The sequence below is a fragment of the Somniosus microcephalus genome, chromosome 19 (assembly GCF_052327205.1).
Source record: "Somniosus microcephalus isolate GS21.2 chromosome 19, FLI_Smic_1.0, whole genome shotgun sequence".
Lineage (NCBI taxonomy): Eukaryota > Metazoa > Chordata > Chondrichthyes > Squaliformes > Somniosidae > Somniosus > Somniosus microcephalus.
This window is the reverse complement of record NC_141005.1, coordinates 40,767,125-40,788,476: the sequence shown is the minus strand read 5'-3', so window position 1 is coordinate 40,788,476 and position 21,352 is coordinate 40,767,125. Positions and strand designations below refer to the sequence as shown.

General features: G+C 44.8%; 1 protein-coding gene across 3 annotated transcripts in view; it reads right to left on the bottom strand.

Annotated features, from left to right (window-relative positions):
- The window catches only part of LOC147104380 (huntingtin-interacting protein 1-related protein-like), a 171,187-nt gene extending 160,643 nt beyond the window's left edge, over positions 1 to 10,544 (bottom strand). For 2 of the 3 annotated variants that reach the window (XM_085961677.1, XM_085961678.1), the window contains exon 1: positions 10,237 to 10,542. In XM_085961677.1, coding sequence (XP_085817803.1) covers positions 10,237 to 10,329 — 93 coding nt within the window. In that variant the 5' untranslated portion in view covers positions 10,330 to 10,542. Of the gene's footprint in view, positions 1 to 10,236 lie in introns of all 3 variants that reach the window. The other variant, XM_085961679.1, reaches the window with a different exon arrangement.
- Between the last annotated feature and the right edge of the window lie 10,808 nt (positions 10,545 to 21,352).

The window sequence follows — 21,352 nt, the reverse complement described above, 5'->3', positions numbered from 1 at the left end:
AAACGGGCGATCCAGGAGGAAATGAATGTGGGTCTTGCCGGTCGAGGAACTCACCAAGCAGGTGAGCGAACTCTTCAGGAGTCGGGAACGCACAAACGGTGCGTGCCGTAGTGTTACGGCGGTAACACAGAAGAGAAGAAACAGTTACTGTGTTGATCAGCTGCCGGTTCAAGGGCGAGGCCGTGATCAGTGGGGAACAGCAATTGTCCCGCGTGGCTGATCGCGATCGCGGCTGCGGGAGGCCCATTAGACCCATACCTCGTTGGTCGCAGTGTCGGTTGTTGTTTCGTTCTTGGGGGAAACTGCTGGGAGGGCGGCAACGCTTCACTTTCGCGCCGAACTGCGCGTGGCAGAAAACACAACCAGCAGGCTGAGGGGCTGGTGCGTCGTCGGCAGGGAATGAGTCTTCGTGTTTCGCGAGGGATGAGTCCTCGTGGTTTGCGAGGGAAGAGTCCTCGTGGTTTGCGAGGGATGGGTCCTCGTGGTTCGCAAGGGATGGGTCCTCGTGGTTCGCAAGGGATGGGTCCTCGTGGGTCGCGAGGAGTGCGCCCTCGTGGTTCGTGAGGAGCGAGTCCTCGTGGTTCGTGAGGAGCGAGTCCTCGTGGTTCGCGAGGGATGGGTCCTCGTGGTTCGCGAGGGATGGGTCCTCGTGGTTCGCGAGGGATGGGTCCTCGTGGGTCGCGAGGAGTGCGTCCTCATGGTTCGTGAGGAGCGAGTCCTTCTTGGTTCGTGAGGGATGGGTCCTCGTGGTTCGCGAGGGATGGGTCCTCGTGGATCGCAAGGAGTGCGTCCTCGTGGTTCGTGAGGAGCGAGTCCTCGTGGTATCGCCGCGGGGGCGCGCTCCGATCTTGTGGGCCCGAAAACCTGCAGAACCTGCGCCTTAAGGGTTTCATACTTGCTGTTCCATTGAGGGTTGTTGAAGAGACGGACGATCCGAGAGGCGGTAGAGCTGTCGAGTAGGGAGACCGTATCGAAGTACGTGGTCTGCGCCGCATCGATGTTCTTCAGAGCGAACGGGGCTTCTACCTGAATAAAGCACGAGGGCGATTGCTGCACCCTGAATTGCGGTAGCGATAGCGAAACGGCTGTTGCTTCCATGGCGTGCTTCTTTTGTGAAAAACGTTCACAAAAATCGGGGTCCGGCTGCGTTTCTTTCGTGAAAAACGTTCACGAAAAATGGGGTCACCAATGTAGGGATTGATGTATCCCTAACTAATAACTGAGGTCGACTCAGGCGAACAATCAAACCAGGTCTTTAATGTTGGATTAAACGAATTCCAGAAAACAACAAAGATCAATGCAGGAGAGCCATTGAGCGGGTCTTTACCCGACGGGGATGCCACGAGGACTGATTAGGCAGTCCCGAGGTTTGCGTTGTGACGTCATCGCGTTTGCCCGCGTTTGGGCGGTCACGTGATGTGCAACGTGACGTCATCGCGTTTGCCCGCGCTCTTAAAGGGGCAACGCCCCGTACATGCAAACTCCACATAAACTTCGTTAAAGGGAATTATGTACAGTAAGTAAGAGACATTCGGTGGTACCGCTACAATATAGTGATTGAAAGATCAGTCACTGTGTTTGGAGCAGAAGGGTAGGGGATATGGCTGGAGAAGATTGCTCAGATAGGGTGGAGTAGGGGGGGGAGTAATTTGAAGGATCTAGAGGTTGATTTGCTGAGCCACAGGGAGGAGTGTGCAGAACCGTGTGTGGAAGAGAACTCGGCAGAAAGTTCTGGATTAGCTGAATTTTGTGAAGGATAGGTGGAAGTACGGATGCTGGCAAGAAAAGCATTAGGGAAAAGCAATTTTTTAAGTGCTGAAGGCACAATTAGGGTTTCAACCTATTCCGTCTGGGGGAAGAGAAGCAGGAACTTGGGTGAGCAATGTTCTAGAAGTAAAAGGATGTGGTATGACAACAGACCAGATATGGAGCATTCACCTCAGTGTCCAGTGAATGCTGAAGCTGCAAAACACCAGACTCAGCCCGAGCGGACAGCCGGAGAAAGTGATGGCGTGAGAGCCAGAGGCACATTGGATTCACAAAAGCAGAAATGGTTAGGTTCGGATTTACCATGCTGTGCCACAAGGAGCAACCTCAAATATATACAAATCAATTTAAATTGAAAATCTATTACAAATATTAGAGAGGATAGATCATGGGCAACCATGCATTTTGATAAATATCTCACATGATGCTACCATAAGGCATTTATGCAGTCATAGAAATACTTGTACATCAAAATATGCCCTCTATTTATAACATGTCCCCTATTAATAAAAGATGTCTTGGTCTTCCAAATAACATATGATAAACATATCCACAAGAGAAGCTGAACAGGCAACTTTATGGGTGATCTAACCATGCATATTCTATTTATAATACAGTACTGATAATATACAGAGATTAGTGTTCCTCTGTACCAACCAGTAAAATGAATCCCAATGTCCATTTTGACTAATTACTTGCTACATTATTATTTCTGGCTTAATCACATAGAAGCGAACCATCTGAACAAGGCAAGAAATATATGATAGCAAAATACTGTGGATGCTGGAAATCCGAAATAACAGAAAATGCTGGAAAAACTCAGCAGGCCAGGCAGCATCCGTGGAGAGAGAAACAGAGTTAACGTTTCAGGTCGAAGACCCTTCGTCATGACCAAGAAATATTATATGTTTATATTAATATACTACTCAGAGGACATTGATAAAATATTCAGTCTTTTCTCTCACAAATTATGGGCGTTGTCCCAAACCCTTGTTGCAGTAAAGCACTGCGTACCGTGCGTTATACAGCACAGTAGGTTTTCAGCTAAAATAAAAAGGAGGATTTGAATTAATATTCTTGCAGTCCAAGAAAAATATTGAAGCTGCTTTGTGATATCATTATTAACAGAATTGTCCTGGTATTTCCCAACACAGATGTTATAAAAGTTATATTATTTCCACCGGTGCAAAGTGATTTCAACTGATTTCCTTGGGGCGAGAAAAAGAACTCACTAAAATTAATTTCTAATCAGATGAAAACATACAAGTGTTACAACCGGATAATGTGGAGAAATGATAAACACCTCCACTCGTACAAGCAAATTATAACCCATTCATGAGGTTCATCAGCGGAAAGGTTTATCAGATCACACTGTTGCCCATATATAATCTTGACGTCTTAAGAGCTGTAATATATCAATTCATCCTCACAATAGATGTAGAAGGGAAGGAGGATATTGTTTTCTTAGTGTAGTTAACCATTTGTTTGAATATTAATGTTTTAATTGGAGATAAGTTTGTTAGTCTGCATTGTGTACCATTAAATAATTCTCTCATAAAATATCATGAGCACCAAAGAACAATTTACAAGGGTTGGGTTGTACAATTTAAAGGATTCAGATCCTGTGATAACCATTGTTCTTGCCTGTACTCACAAGCACCATTTATCTCAAGAATGTAGAAAATAAAGGTGAGGCTAACTCTGAAATGTACATTGTGATCAAGGGCATGGTGGGGAGATTGAACTTGAAATCTACACCCAGAGTGGATAATACTGATGGTTATAGGGAAGAGTATAATAGCACATTATCTGAACACAAATTCAAAAGCCTTCTACTTATTTGGGAGAGGGAGATGGAAATATAGAAACAGGAGAAGGCCATTCAGCCCCTCGAACCTGTTCCGCCATTCAATTAGATCATAGCTGGTCTGTACCTCAACTCCATTTACTTGCCTTTGTTCCATATCACTTGGTACCCTTATCCAACAAAAATCTATTGATCTCATTCGTGAACATTTCAACTGACCCACATCCACCGTCTTTTGGAGGAGATAGATCCAGATTTCCACTACCCTTTGTGTGATAAATGCTTCCTGATTTCACTCCTAAATGGCCTAGCTCTCATTTTAAAATTATGCCCCTTCTTCTGGATTCTCTCACCAGAGGAAACAGTTTCTCTCTATCTACCCCATCCAATCTTATCATCATTTAAATAACTTGACTCAACCACCTCCTCAACCTTCTAAATTCAAGGGAATGCAAGCCAATGTTGTGCCACCTGTCCTCATAATTTAACCCATTAAGTCCCGGTATAATTCTGGTGAATCGGCGTTGTACCTCTTCCAAGGCCAATGTATTTTTCCTGAGGTACGGTGCCCAAAACTGAATGCAGTTCTCCAGATAGAGTCTGGCTAAGAGGCTCTGTACAACCGAAGCATTTCAATCCCAACCCCCGAGGTAAATGCCAACATTCCATTAACCATGTTGATGACTTTTTGTACCTATGCACTATCTTTTAGTAAAATAAAGAACATGAAATAGGAGCTGGAGTAGGCCATTCTGTTTATCATTATTATTAAGTGGACCAGCCACATGAATACTGTGGCAACAAGAGCAGGTCAGTGGCTGGGTATTCTGCGGTGAATGTCTCACCTCCGGACTCCCCAAAGCCTTTCCACCATCTACAAGGCACAAGTAAAGAGTGTGATGGAATACTCTCCACTTGCCTGGATGAGTGCAGCTGCAACAACACTCAAGAAGCTCGACACCATCCAGGACAAAGCAGCCCGTTTGATTGGCACCCCATCCACCACCTTAAACATTCACTCCTTCCACCACTGGCGTACCGTGGCTGCAGTGTGTACCATCTACAACGTGCACTGCAGCAACTCGTCAAGACTTCTTCGGCAGCACCTCCCAAACCCACGAACTCTTCCACCTAGAAGGACAAGGGCAGCAGGTGCATGGGAACACCACCACCTCAAAGTTCTCCTCCAAGTCACACACCATCCTGACTTAGAAGTATATCGCCGATCCTTCATCGTCACTGGGTCAAAATCCTGGAACTCCCTACCTAACAGCACTGTGGGAGTACCTTCACCACACGGACTGCAGTGGTTCAAGGCGGCGGCTCACCACCACCTTCTCAAGGGCAATTAAGGATGGGCAATAAATGCTGGCCTTGCCAGCAACATCCAGATCCCATAAGCGAATAAACCTCCCCCCCGCCCCCCCGTAATCTGAGAACATGGACTCCTAAATCGCTTTGCTCCTCCACAGCTCCCAGTCACCATTAGGAAAATAATTTGATTTGTCTTTCTGAAATCCAAAGTGGGTGACCTCACACTTCCCCATATTGAACTCCATCTGTCACAGTGTTATCCACTCACTTAATCTGTCTATGTTCCTTTGTAACTTCCTGCTCCCATCTACACACTTCCTGGCCTTCTAACTTTGTGTCATCTGCAAATTTGGATGTACGATTCCCTATTCCTTCATCCAAGTCATTAACATATATGGTGAAAAGCTAAGGCTAAACTACAGATCCATGGGGACCACCACTTGTCACATCCCGCCAATCAGAGAACAAACTCTTTATCCATAGTCTCCGTCTCCTACCTCCAATCAATTACCAATCAATTACCACAAGGTTTCCTCCAATTTCACGTGCTCTCATTTGTACAATCTCTTGTGTGGAACCTTATCAAATGCCCTCAGGAAGTCCATACAGACAACATCCATAGATACTACCCTATCCACCTTGCTAGTCACCTCTTCAGGAAAAAAAAAACATGAGTGAGACATGACCTACCCTTCACAAATCAGTGCTGACTCTTTGAGCAGCTGAAACGTGTCTAGCTGCTCTGTCATTCTGTCGCCATTGATACATTCCAGTAACTTCTCTACAATTGATGTTAAACTGACAGGTGTGTAGTTACCTGGTTTTCCTCGCCCTCTCAAATAATGGAGTGACATTTGCAATGTTCCAATTCAAGACGTAATTCCTGAACCAAGAGCGCTTTGGAAAATTATGACTAATGCATCTGCCATTTCCTCACCTTTTAATACTCTGGAGTGGAAACAATCAGCTCCTTGAGATTTGTCTATCTTAAGTTCCATTATTTTCTTCATTATAATTTTCTTACTTATATTAAATTTACTAAGCACCCCCCCTAACTCATATTTAGGTTTCCTTGTACCACTGGTATTTGTTCTCTTCCTCCATTGTGAAAATGGATATAAAGTACTCATTTAACAATTCTGCATTTTCTTATTATCCATTATCATCTCACCTGTATCTGTCTTTAATGGGCCCACATTCCTCACCACTCTCTTTCTCTTAATATATTTAGAAAAAACTTTTGCTGTTAGCTTTGGTATCCCTTGCCAAGTTTCTTTTCATATTTCCTTTTTGTCCCTCATATTGCTTTCTTTGTATCCCTTTATTGCTTTTTAATAGCTCCCCAGTCTGCTGGATTTCCATTTTTCCTTGCATTTGGGTGAGCATTTTCTTTTAGCTTGGTACTATATCTTGCCTCATTTGTTGACTATGGTTGTATAACTACACACTTTTAAGGGTATGTATTGGTTTTTTATCGTATCAAATCCTTCTTTGAATACTTCCCACTGTTTGTCTGTAGGTTTACCCATTAACAGTTCAACCCAGTTTACTGCAGTCATAGAAACATAGAAGATAGGAGCAGGAGTAGGCCATTCGGCCCCTCGAGCCTGCTTCGCCATTCAATGAGATCATGGCTGATCATCCGAACTCAGTACCCTGTCCCTGCCTTCTCTCCATATCCCTTGATCCCTTTAGCCTCAAGAAATATATCTAACTCTTTCTTGAATATATTTAATGAATTGGCCTCAACTGCCTTCTGTGGTAGAGAATTCCACAGGTTCACCACTCTCTCTCTGGGTGAAGAAATTCCTCCTCATCTCTGTCCTAAATGGCTTACCCCTTATCTTTAGACTGTGACCCCTGGTTCTGGACTCCCCGCCATCGGAAACATCCTTCCTGTATCTAGTCAATTTATTTCTCATCCCTTCGAAATCTGCCTTACTTCAATTTAAAACCTTGGGTTTGTGACTCTCCCTCTCAAACCTGATTATCAAATTTAATCATATTATGGTCACTATTTGCAGGATGCTTCCTTACCGTCAGATTGTCAACTAATTTTAGTTTGTTACTCTTCACTAAATCCAGTATAGCCTGTTCCCTGCGATGTTAACATCTATTGAATTCTTTGCTTGTAAAATCGTAGAATTTGTTGATATCACTTATTTGTTGCACAACAATTAACATTGGAGAACCCAAAGGAAAAATTGCTTAAGAGCAAAAGTAGAAGAGTGGCTTCATTTTCACTTGTTTGAGTATTAAAATGATCAGTGATGAACAAATTCAAAAGTAGAACCCAAGATTAACATGTGCAGCAAATAGTAGGGAAATGATGGCAGGAGATGTCACGCATCATAGTTCTCATTCTATATTACCACCCCCCCCCCACCCCACCCCAATGAATTAGTGCCAAATCCCAGCCATTCAAAAATGGGCCTCAGCACCACTCCCCTCAAGCCTACCAGAGACAATAGACACTAAAGGAAATGCATGTTCTACTGCACCATCATATAATACTAGATGCTATAAACAAGAGATGTCTTTTTCAGTCACTCATTGTTATCTTGTTGTGTGCTTTAGAACAAACAAATTAGAGCTTCCCTGATGGCCGAATGCACAAGTTCCAAGCTTTTTATCTTCATGGGCTTATGTGTGTAACATGGAGCCTGCAAAGCCACATATTATAAAGTTTAAACTGATGCGCCACTAATCTGCATATACCTCAAGTTACAGATACTAAGAGATTTTGGATGTATCCACCAATGAGAACCATCCTTTCCAAACCTACAAATCCATAAAGTTCAGATAGGATAAACTATAAAGTTTGGACACCCCTGGCCAAGTGGGTAAAGATGTAACACTAAGTTTTATAGATCCCAACTTTGATTCCCAATCTGTGCTAAGTTATCTTATCTCTTATGGATCTGCAGTTAGGGCAGTGCAGTGACATCGGTGCCCATGGGACATCCAGGGCTCTACTCTTGATTAATATCCAGTGACTCTGCTGGGGAGTGTGCACGTACAGACATTGTGCGGGCACAGCTTTGGCTAAGCTGTGCTGTCCACAGTTGAACAGTTGCTAATACCAACACTCTAGGCTCAAATATGAAAAATGGCCTCTCGAGCGAGGTGCTGGAGGGCTGCCGGTGCCCATGGATCTGTTCCTCATCAAAGAGTCAGCAGCTTCAGGAAAGGAAGAAGAGAGAAAAGGAGAGAAAATTGGCAGAAAAAAAAACCTTTACAGGGCAGAGGGCAAGTGGGAGCAAACTTCTTCTTCTTAGGCAGTCCCTCGGAACGGAGGATGACTTGCTTCCACATTAAAAATGAGTTCCCAGGTGACTGATGAGTCCAATGCGGGACCTACAGTCTCTGTCACAGGTGGGGCAGACGGTGGTTGAAGGAGCGGGTGGGTGGGGTGCTTGGGTTGACGTGCGCTCCTTGCGCTGCCTGCGCTTGGCTTCCGCTTGCTCCCGGCGAAGAGACTTGGTGTTCTGCGCCTTCCCGGATGCTTCTCCTCCACTTTGTGCGGTCTTGGGCCAGGGATTCCAAGGTGTCGGTGGGGATGTTACACCTTTTCAAGGAGTCTTTGAGGGTGTCCTTGAAGCGTTTCCTCTGCCCACCTGGGGCTCTCTTGCTGAGCCGGAGCTCTGAGTAGAGCGCTTGTTTTGGGAGTCTCATGTCAGGCATGCGGACAATGTGACCCGTCCATCGGAGCTGATTGAGCGTAGTCAGAGCTTCGATGCTGGGGATGTTGGCCTGAGCAAGAACACAGACGTTGGTGCGCCTATCCTGCCAATGGATTTGCAGGATCTTGCGGAGGCAGCGTTGGTGGTACCTCTCCAGTGCTTTGAGGTGCCTGCTGTACATGGTCCATGTCTCTGAGGCATACAGCAGGGTGGGTATCACTGCTGCCCTGTAGACCATGAGCTTAGTGCCGGGTTTGAGGTCCTGGTCTTCAAACACTCTCTTCCTCAGGCGACCAAAGGCTGCACTGGCACACTGAAGGCGGTGTTGGACTTCATCGTTGACATCTGCCCTTGTTGACGGGAGCAAATAGGTGGAAAAAGGCCATCGTCTTGGTATCAGGTAGTTTTACTTCAGTTACATCGTGGGCATGTTACATCACAGAGCAGGGATTCAGGTTGTTACATCAGTTTGTTCAATGTAAACATATTTTCCCAGACTCCTTCTAACTGGCTGCTTTAGGTTAACAAGGTCTGAAGTAATATGTATGTTTCTCTTTAAAACATGATCTAGTATCACATGCCAGTGCAGCAGAACAGTCAAGAGTCAGTTGTAATAGGATGATATTTAAAAACATTCTTTAAACTTTTCAGACTGACCATCTTTACAGCTTGAATATTAAATCGATGCCAGTTCAAGCCCAAGTAAGATTTTCAATTTGTTAGTGTAAGTTCGTGGGCTTTGAGTGTCATTGGTTTAATATATTGGCTGTATACCACATGCACCAGCTGTTCATTTTACTTTTACAATACACACACGCGCTAGTATAGATGACTATTTCTTACAGGCAAAATTTGGCAGAAAAGGCTAGACTTTTCCTTTTAAATAAATGAGGTGTCTGATTCTAAAACTACAGCACGAGTGGGCAAATCTGAGAGGGGCTCCTTGAATTGGTCATTGCTGAAATCAATTCCGTCCCAATTAAGCAACGCATTATTCTAAATAAGCAAAGGCCGGCGAGACTGTTGGAAAGACGGGAGGAAGGGACAGTGTTCAGAGTTAAACCTGCGCGATCGGCTGGCTTGTTTCTCCAGCTGTACCTGGCCATTTTACAGGTAGAAGAATCAAAAGACCTTGAGAGTGGCTGGCGGGCGAGCAGCCCCGGTCGCGGCGTCACCTTGATTAAAGTGGCTCCAATCCAGGCCAAAAAAAAGCAACATTCCCGGAACTTCGCACAGGTCAATATTTGCAGCTGATAAGATGTGTAAACATGGGATGGGGGGAGGGGGGAGAGAGAGAGAGAGAAGCGCTATCGCCATGTTCGCAGGTTTACGGAAATCGGTCGGAATAAGCAAGTCGCGGCAGCTTGGCGTGACTTTAGAGCCGATTCATGTACCTCCCATTTAAGATGCGGTGTTTGAATTTCACGCTAACGTTTGGCCACACCGCAAATCCACCTTAAATAAAAATGAAATCAGTTGCTACCTGGATTGCAACCAGATCCCGGACTTCCTGCAGAAGTCTGGTTAACCGAGCATGTAAATTTCAAGACCCCAAAAAAAAGGGGTTTAAACAAGAGAGTAAAATATTTAAATGTAAAGTTGCCTATTGATGAGCGCGGCTGTAGTGAATGCTGGGGCTCGCTGTAAACGGTCTGTGTGTTTTACCTGCTGCCTGTCAAACTGCTCCCTCTCCGCTTCCAGACTGTGCACCGAGCGGCGGTGCAGCACCTTGGCCGGCACTTGTCTGATGGTGTTCATTGTCACAGGCGGCTCCGGGCGGGCGGGCGCTGTGTTGATCTGATCCTGAATGTGTGAATGGCCAGCCCGGTCTGATCCCGGTCCCGGTCCCGATCTTGGTGCCCGGACTCGGCAACAACTCACCGCCAACAACACACGCCTACATGCATCATGGGAAAAAGCAGGGCGGCCGACTGCCAGCCCAGCTCTGGCAAGTAAATATAGCGACTGGCTGCACACAGACTGCTGCAAAAACAGGGGGCTAGCGTGGCAGGGCAGTTGGCATTTAAGCAGCCTACCCACAAACTGCATGCAAATTATGGGGGGAGGTGGCTGTTATTCTAAAATGCATTCAAATTACTCTTTGCATGGTTCATTATTAAAGATCAACTTTTTAATAATCATCCGATTCAGCTTGATCCTACTTTATTCCCCATAATGATAAATTAGGAGATTTGAGGGGGATTTTGTGTTTCTTTTGTAGTTTTGTTCTCTACAGTACTGTTAACCAACAATTGTTCGGGCTCGCTCCCCTCCTCCATGGGCCCAACGTGCCATAAACAGACTGAAGGAGCTCTGCTCTGTATTGAGTTATCTCATCAGTGATCGAAATAGAGGGGCTGTTATTCTAAAATGTATTCAAATTACTCTTTATTGAGTATTCTTCAGTACCCCAGGTTGTGAAAGGGAAAAGTAGTCCCTGCTAGCTGTTACTGTCTAAGGGGTCTTTGCTAGAAGTGTGCTGCGGTGCAGGCGTTATGTATGATGAGGACACGGGCCATTGTACCGACCCATACATAAAATGGAATGCAAATATGGCTCTGTACCAAATATGGCTCTGTACCATCAGGTGACATGAAGGGGAAGGGTGTTATTCTAAAATAACGTTCCAGTGTGAGGCCCCTTGCAGTCAAATAGCATACCAACATTCATTGTTGGGCCTCAGACACGAATAATGCGCACTTGGGCAAGGTACTAGAAGAGGCCAATTTCAATGGAAATTGTACTTCAATAAGGAGTCAATTTCTTCAGAAGAGAAAGGGCGAAAAACCGACAAGGTAAGGGGAATCTGTTCAATCTTCGGAAGAAGGTTTTAAATCAAACCTATTAATTTGTATTACAAATCACTGTTTATATTTTATATTTACACAATTTTAGCACCTGCATCCCTGACATCAATATCGAAAAGCAACAGTTTCCAGTAATGTCTTCGGAGTAGTAATTAGTTGCTAACATTACTGAAAATTTAATACGTGGTTTAGTGTCTAGATAAAATTATAAAAATGAACTCATGTCTGCATTTGCCTTGATAGTAGAGTTTAAAGAAAGATAATGTTCTCCCATGCCTTTGGATCATATAATTAAAAAAATGAAATGCTTTAATAGTTTGGCAAGTACCTAAACAAGATCATCCAGCCTCCCTCCAGATCAGCGAGTGTAACACGCCCTGCAAAACCAATACAATCCCACCATGCACTGCCTGTGGTGACAGAGACAACCTACGGTTGGATGGGAGCAGATGTTTGTAGTCTCAGCACGGAAAAATACTGTCTCTCTCAATTTTGCTTGCAGTAGCTCCCTAAGACCCATGTAATCCTTTCCAATTCTCTCATTAATCTTCAGGGTTTTTCCTTGATTGAGCAATCTTCTGAGAGGAAGGGAAAGTCTCTTTTCACCACAAAGAATAATGGCTGAAAACTCAGATTTTATTGATTTTAAACAACACAATAGTAGAATCAACAAAAGTACATGACTACAAACAAAACAAACCTGTAAATATCAAATGCAACTTCTTTCTTTTATAAATGGCATGGAAACTAGTTGAAGTTCCTAGGTATTTGACTGGTACAGGAAAGATTGACCTAGAGGTTAAAGACTGATGTAGCACTAAGCCACACAGACCCTAAAGCACTGGAAGAAGGGTCAAACCCGAAACGTCAACTCAAATTTCTCTCCACGGATGTTGCCTGACTTGCTGAATTTTTCCAGCATTTTCTGTTGTTATTTAGGTTTAATTACCAGGTTGTTTTGAGTTAGCTGATTAAATCCATGGCATTATCTGGGGCATTCAAATTGGCCTTCGAACTCCTCATCCAGAGAGGGTAAGATCAGCTAAGTTACCATTTCATGATCGCTATCCACTGATCACAACTGCAAAAGATAGGTTACCTACCTGGTAGGGTGGTCTTCATCTTTCAAATAGTGTGCATCCCTGCACATTTGGAGAAGTATAGCCTAGCACAGAAAAATGCCATGACCCTGCAGATAGGTGGTGTCAGCAGACAGGTGGCACTGCCTGCTGGGGAATGAAAGGCATTACTGTTGGATCAGGAATCAACAATAATGTGGGTTTTGACTGGAAGAGAGCAGTGTTGCTGGGAGTGAGGCTGGTGGCAGCACACTGCACTCCTGCGAGAGCCTGCAGACCTGCTGTACGCTTCATTCCCCACCTGTAGACGACCGATTTCTGCTTCTGCCGAGAGTTTCTCAGCATAATTTTCTTTTACAAATGCTGCCGCTCCTTGGAGTGGAGGTTGAGACTGGACCTCCTGTTCTAATATCTGACTAATCCAACTTTCAAATCGGGTGCATCTCCTGTTCTAGCAAGGCTGAAGACTTTTGGCATGAGAGGATTGAGACAAGAAGTAAAGGACCTTCAGCTAGGGGAAAAAACCTGGCACATTGGCGCACATCTTGAAGCTTTATACAACATGGGAGGGGGGAGACCACATGCAGCACTGCTTATCCTCAAATCATAACGGCATATTTTAAAGCATACTTATCAAGTGATGTCACTAGACCCTATCCGGCTATAGTCCTACAGTTCAAGCAAGGTGTTGTAAATATGTGGAATAGCCAACCCTACAGTGGAAAGTGAGTGATGGATCCATATTGGTAGACAGGGCTACTGCAGGGTATGATCCAAATTGGGGTATGAACTCTGTGGTCCTTAGGTACTGATTGATAGGACTGACTGTACAAGACCATTTCTGTGTTCCAAAGGACATTTTTAAAAATTTGTTCTTACGATGGAGTAACCCTGCCAAGGACACATTCATTGCCCATGCCTACTTACCCTGAGAATGTGGTGGTGGGTCTTGTGCTGATGATGGTGTTAGGTAGGGAATTCCCGGATTTTGACCCAGCAACAATGAAGGAACAGCGATATATATCCAAGTTAAGATGGTGTATGACTTGGAGGCAAACTTGAAGGTGATGATGTTCTCAAGATATTGCTGCTCTGGCCCTTCTTGGTGGTAGAGCTTATGGTGCTGGGAGCTGATGCTGAAGTGCTGAGTTGCTACAGTGCATCTTGTAGATAGTACATACTGCAGCCACAGTGCGCTGGGGATGGAAAGAGTGGATATTGAGTCAGTGGCAGGGGTGCTGATCAAGCAGATTGCTATGCCCTGGATGGTATCCACCCGTGTAAGGAGTATTTCATTACACTCTTTACTTGAGCCTTGTAAATTATGGAGAGGCTTTGAGAAGTTAGGAGGTGACCCTCATCACAGAGTACCCAGCCTCTACCCTGCTCATAGCCATGTTGTTGATCAGGCTGGTCCAGTTAAGTTTCTGGTCAGTGATGACCCCAGTGGTGATGGTGGGAGACTCGGCAATGGTGATGCCCTTGGATTAGAAGGGGATTGAGCCTTTTTTTGTTGGGAGATGGTTACTGGCACTTATGTTGCCTGAAAGTTACCTGTAACTTTTCAGTCCAAGCCTGGATGTTGTCCAGGCCCTGATGCACTCTGACCTGGGCTGCTTCATTATCAAAGGAGTTGTGAATGGAGCCGAACACGCTGAAATCATCAGCAAGCAATTCCACTCCCGCCTTTATGATGGAAGTGAAGGTCATGGATGAAGCTGCTGAAAATAGTTGTGCTGAGAACACTGCCCTCAGGAATTACTGCAGCAATGTTCTGTGGCTGCAGTGATTGGCCTCCAGCAACCACCACCCTCTTTCATTGTGGCAGGTATGGCTCTAGTCACCTAAGTTTTCCCCATGACCTGTTTTGCTAGAGTTCCTTTGTGCCATATTCAGTCAAATGCTGCCTTGATATCATGGATAGTTACTTTCACCTCCCCTCTGGCACTCAGCCCTTGTGTTCCTGCCTGGATCAAAGCTGTGGCAAGATTTTGAGCCAAAAAGTTCTGGTGGAGCTCAAACTGAGCTTCAGTGAGCAGGCTATTGGTGAGTAGGTCTCACTTTATAGTCCTACTGATGATTCCTTCCATCATTATGCTGAAGATTTGGAGAAGGCTGATGGAGCAGTAATAGTGGTTAAATCTGTTCTTTTTGTCGACAGGACATACCCGGGCAATGTTCCACATTGTCGGATAGATGCCAGTGTCAGAACTGCGCTGGAATAGTTTGGCTAGGAGGCTTGCTAGTTCTGGTGCACAGGTGTTCTGCAGTATCCAGTGTACTCGACCCTTTTAATGTCACATGAAGTAAACCAAATTGGCTGGACACTATCCTTTGGTGGGGACCTTGGGAGGAGACCAGCTGGGATCGGCCATTTGGCTGAAGACACATAAACACTCAGCTTTGTCTCTTCCACTCACGGGCGCTGTCACAGTTGACAATGGGAATGTTCATGTAGCCTCCTTCTCTCATTCATTAGCTGTTTGATTATCCACTAATCTTGGCTGGATATGGTAGGGCTGCAGAGCTTTGCTCTGATCCATTTGTTGTTGAACCACTTAGCTCTGTCAGTAAGCTACTGCTTTTGGTGTTTAGCATGCAGGTGGTAGCACTGTGCTCTCGGGCCACTCCTGCCAGGCCCATCTACATTCCCCACTGAACTAGGATTAGTCTCTTGGCTTGATGGGGGTGGAAGAGTGAGAGATGTGCCAGGCCAGATTGTGGTGGTATACAATTCTGGTGCTGATAGCCTACAGCAATTCATGGATGCCCAGTTTTGGGCTGCTAAATCCTCCCTTAAATCTGTCCCACCGAGCATGGCCCTACTGCCACACTGGAGGCAGAGTGACTTGCTAGGCTACTTCAGAAAGAAGCCAGTCAACAATCTTATAGGACATTAATAAACCAGTTGGGTTTTTACTAGCAGCTTTGATGATCACATTTATTTGTGCTAGCCCCTAAATTACCAGATGTATTTAATTCAGGCTTACAACTCCGCTACTTGGGATTTGGACTCACTACCTTGGGTTGCTGGTCTGTTACCCTAACCATAAACCACTGTACCCTATTGAACACATGGGCTAGTGTATCATGGGTAAGCATGAATTCCTGGAGCTTGCTAAATTAAATTAGGGGGTGTCAGGAAAGAATTTTCCAATTTTTCTTTAAGGTTTTTGTGGCTTTTTGCCTTCCCTAGTAGCTTAAATTACCAGCAATTATGGACAATAGTGCACAAGGTTGCTCCATCTAGTGGACAGTGTGAGCATTGTTGGACCTGATGGTTTTTCCTCACCCTATTTTTCATATGCACGAGCTTGAGGTGATGCATTGAGACCACAGCTATAAGTCTGTTTTGGAAGTAAGAAACCTGAGGTTGCATTTCTGGATCAAAAGGAGCATTATTATTTTGAAGACCCAGCTAGAAATTCCATTGCTAGTACTCTGGATCAAAAAAAACTTTTTTCATCCACTGAGAGATGGTAGGCTGAAATGTCTACCAAATTAACTCTAATGGATAGCAAAATACTGCGGATGCTGGAAATCCAAAATAACAGAAAACGCTGGAAAAACTCAGCAGGCCAGGGCAGCATCCGTGGAGAGAGAAACAGCGTTAACGTTTCAGGTCGATGACCTTTCGTCAAAACTGGAAAAAAGCAGGTTTAGGGGGAGGGGAAGAAAGAACAAAAGGGGGGAAGGTCAGTGATGGGATAGAAAGCAGGAGAGATTAAGAGACATTGAGATCATTAAGAGATATTCAAGGCAAGAGGAGGTGGTAATGGGACAGGTTAAGAAACAAAGGATGGCTCTGGATGAGGTGTGAATTGTGCTGGCAGAATGAAGGACAGCTGCCCTGTGGGAGTTTGGTTTAAGACTGAGTGAAGATTATAGATAAAAATGTTGGGATTTCACAGATTAAGGAGTCAAAGTAATTATCTTGACAATAAAAATAAATCAATTCCACTTTGTATTATGTGCCTCTATAGTGACAGGTGTGCTGAATGCTGAGAGTATTGTATTGTATTGTGACAGCAGAAGTCCCTCACCAATCAACCCATTTCTCTCAAAAGCCCTTTTGTTAATTGGAGGTTCTGGGTAGGTGTGTACGAGATCGGGTAGTCAGTCCATCTGAGACAACAGAACTAGCCCGTCAAAAGCAGCTGGTGGTAGACATGATGAATCCTTACAAACGTGTTGACTGAAACCCAGGTTTGCATCAGTCACCCTAAATGATGTACAGATTGAGGCAAGGGCCATTGGAGGCACGGTGGCATAGTGGTTAGCACTGTTGCCTCACAGCGCCAGGGACCCGGGTTCAAATCCGGCCTCGGGCGACTGTCTGTGTGGAGTTTGCACATTCTCCCTGTGTCTGCGTGGGTTTCCTCCGGGTGCTCCGGTTTCCTCCCACAGTCCAAAGATGTGCGGGTTAGGTTGATTTGGCTATGATAAATTGACCCTTGGTGTTAGGGGATTAAATACGTGGGGTTACGGGGATAGGGTGGGATATGTGTCGGTGCAGGCTCGATGGGCCGCAATGGCCTCTATCTGCACTGTGGATTCTGTGATTCTGTGGCGGCCTTTTGAGGCTGCTTCTTGGAAGTACAGCATGGTGCTGGAGCTGCCAACACAGCCTTGGGACAGCAACTGGGAAAAGTCTGCCAAGTCATAAAAGGGCTTAATTCCATTACCCTGGTTGTATCTGGTTCAATAAGGAGTGTAGAAGAGCATGCCAGGGGCAGCACCAGGCGTACCTAAAAATGAGGTGCCAACCTGGGGAAGTTGCAACACAGGATGACATGCATGCTAAAAAGCAGAAGCAGCATGCTATAGACAGAGCTAAGCGATCCTACAATCAACGGATCAGATCAAAGCTCTGCAGTATGCCACATCCAGTCGTGAATGGTGGTGGACAATTAAAACAACTAACAGAAGGAGGAGGCTCCATGAATATCCCCATCCTCTGATGGTGGAGCCCAGCACATGAGTGCAAAAGACAAGGCTGAAGCGACTGCAACCATCTTCAGCCAGAAGGGCCGAGTGGATGATCCATATCAGCCTACTCCCGAGGTCCCCACCATCACAGAAGCCAGTCTTCAGCCAATTCGATTCACTCCACCTGATATCAAGAAACGGCCGAGCGCACTGGATACAGCAAAGGCTATGGGCCCGACAACATCCTGGCTGTCGTGCTGAAGACTTGTGCTCCAGAACTAGCCAAGCTGTTCTAGTACAGCTACAACACTGACATCTGTCCAACAATGTGGAAAACTGCCTAGGTATGTCCTGTCCACAAAAAGCAGGACAAATCCAATCCGGCCAATTACTGCCCCATCAGTCTACTCTCATCATCAGCAAAGTGATGGAAGGTGTCATCGACAGTGCTATCAAGCAGCACTTACTCAGCAATAACCTGCACACTGATGTCCAGTTTGGGTTCCACCAAGACCACTCGGCTCCTGACCTCATTACAGCCTTGGTCCAAACATGGACAAAAGAGCTGAATTCCACAGGTGAGGGGAGAGTGACTGCCCTTGACCGAGTGTGACATGAAGGAGTCCTAGTAAAACTGAAGTTAATGGGAATCGGGGGGGAAAACGCTCCACTGGCTGGAGTCATACCTAGCACAAAGGAAGATGGTTGACCTTCAACCACCACAATCATCACAGCCCCAGGACATTGCTGCAGGAGTTCCTCAGGGCAGTGTCCTAGGCCCAACCATCTTCAGCTGCTTCATCAATGACCTTCCCTCTAACAAGGTCAGAAATGGGGATGTTCGCTGATGACTGCACAGTGTTCAGCACCATTCACAACTCCTCAGATAATGAAGCAGTCCATGTCCGCATGCAACAAGACCTGGATGGTGTTCAGGCTTGGGCTGATAAGTGGCAGGAACATTCACGCCACAGAAGTGCCAGGCAATGACCATCTCCAACAGCGAGAGTCTAACCACCTCCCCTTGTGACATTCAATGGCATTACCATTGCTGAATCCCCCACCATCAACATCCTGGGGGTGGGGGGGGTCGTCACCATTGACCAGAAACCTAACTGGACCAGCCACATAAATACTGTGGCAACAAGAACAGGTCAGAGGCTAGGTATTCTGCAGCGAGTGTCTTACCTCCTGACTCCCCAAAGCCTCTCCACCATCTACAAGGCACAAGGAGTGTGATGGATTACTCCCCACTTGCCTGGATGAGTGCAGCTCCAACAACACTCGAAGCTTGACACCATCCAGGACAAAGCAGCCCATCTGATTGGCACCCCATCCGCCACCCCGCCACCTTAAACATTCACTCCCTCCACCACCGGCGTACCGTGGTTGCAGTGTGTACCATCTATAAGATGCATTGCAGCAACTCGCCAAGGCTTCTTCAGCAGCACCTCCCAAACCCGCAACCTCTTCCACCTAGAAGGACAAGGGCAGCAGGTGCATGGGAATACCACCACCTCCAAGATCCCCTCCAAGTCACACACCATCCTGACTTAGAAGTATATTGCTGATCCTTCATCGTCGCTGGGTCAAAATCCTAGAACTCCCTACCTAGCAGCACTGTGGGAGTACTTTTACCACACGCACTGCAGCGGTTCAAAGTGGTGGCTCACCACCACCTTCTCAAGGGCAACTAGGGATGGGCATTAAATGCTGGCCTTGCCAGCAACGCCCAGATCCCATAAGCAAATTTTAAAAAAATCTGATGGCAGAGGACCTATCTCAGCTAATTAATGTGGTCAACAGATCTAGTACTTGTACCTCAAATGAAGTAATAACAGCTTGCATCTATAATACACCTTTTAACATAGTAAAATGTTCCAAGGGGGTTCACAGGAGCAATTATCAAACAAAATTTAGTACCAAGTCACATAAGGAGATATTGGGATAGGTGACCAAAAGCTTGGTTAAAAGAGGAGGTTTTTAAGGAGCAACTTAGGATGAGAGCGGTAATGCCAGAGCTTAGTGCCTAGACGGACACGGCAGCCAATGGAGATAAAGGATGCACAAGAGGCCAGAATTGGAGGAACGCAGTGTTCTCCAAGGCTTCAGGTCTTTCTGCGCATACTCTTTTTAGTTGAGAGCAAGATACCTGGTGGGAAAGTAAATGGAAGTTTGACTATTATCTGATGGAAAAGTTCCATAATATGAAACATTTTAACCCCCATGGCAAAACTTTAATTCATCAGAGTAACACTGTAATAACAGAAACTGCTAGTTATATCTATATCAAAACAGCAAGGCTGATTTTAATTACATCCAACAGGGGAAGGAAGAAACAGACTGTCCTGGGCGCTTATTCAGCACAGGCGTGAAAGAAGATTACAGTACCACGAACAAAATCAAAGGGTGTTGTCTCGGTGATATTTTTCTTCTACCACAGCCCTCCCAAATTGAATATTGAAGCTGGAATGAAGTATATGGAGGTTAAGAGAGAGAAAGAATTGCATATTTGGGATCTAGTTACTTTGGAACTCCTTTACATTTACTTGGTTCAGATGGATGCTGGACTTGGTTCCACATACGATTAGTCCCAAACATTTGAGATGCCTGGGAAAAGTGAAGGACAAGCATTAACAGCAGATAATTCTACAAACCTGGCCATAGCAAATAATATCAGGAGCTTGGAAACAATGATGCCAAGATTTTTATAAATGGAATGTATGAATATGCATACAGTCTCTTACAGGCTGTTGTTTAAAGTATATGCCGAAATCAAGCTTTACTGTAACCAGACCATTAAAAAAATCTACCGCATTGGTGAATTTTGTTCAGTCCTTTTTATCTGATCCTTTACCAAGAGATTTTAACAGCAGCATTTCTAAATGGACAAATACACCATCATTTACTGTCAAAGTTGCAACAGACTATCATTTGCATCACCATCTTTGTAATGATCCAGAAGTCCTCAAGTCAGAGCAACAAAATGACCAACTGCACACTATTTTGGTACTTAAATAAACTTTTATGTAAAAAAAGTCAAGTACAAAATTTGCAATTAATTTCAATACAATGCTCCAAAACAAGCTAGTTCCATATGCAAACATAGGTTTCAGAAACCTGTGTCAAAACACTACAATTAATTCTACTGGTTGGACCAGTGTTGTGCATAACAGTTGGAACATATACTGTGGGCTTTATAATAAAACTATAAATATATCACAGTTTATTTGACTTGCATTTATATTTTCACTAAATGCATTTAATGGATAAGTCCCAATAAAAAAATACAAAAGATACAAAATTAGTTTATGAATGTTAGTTAAATATTGAACTCTAGATAATTTCTGTTCTATGCACACAAATGTCATCTTAATAAATGTATACATCCCCACTATAACCCTCTCACTTTGTGCCTTCCTTTAGCTGAGGGGAAGGCTGGGCAGAGTTACACTTTTCCCACAGTTGGCAGTGTCAATCGAAGAGGAGGCACAATTGGTCGAGTGGGGTTGGTTGGGGTGCAGCAGGTCTCCTTGCAGTTTAACTCCCTCTCATATGGGGAAGTACTCCACCATCTCAAGACAGTCCAGATAGCATCTTAGCAGAGAATCAGTGACACTTGTCTATACAATGGAGGCAGAGTTCGAATGTTAGTTGAGGCTGGGATTTGAACTGTGCTGCGAGCTCAAACAGAATATTCCATCACTAGGGCGCTACTGGTTCCCTTAAAAAAATAAAATAACGTACTGCATTTGCAAACTGTCAAGTATAAGAAACCTCTTCAGTTTGAAAAAACAGTTGTGTATTTAAGCAGATTTACATTAATCATTAACAATAGTGAAATGATGCAATTTATTTATGTAGTAATGTAACTGATGGTGTGCCTCAGTTATTCAATTATGGGACCACATTACAATTTTTGCATCAAAAATAAACACATACTTTACAATTTGTACAAGGAGTTAA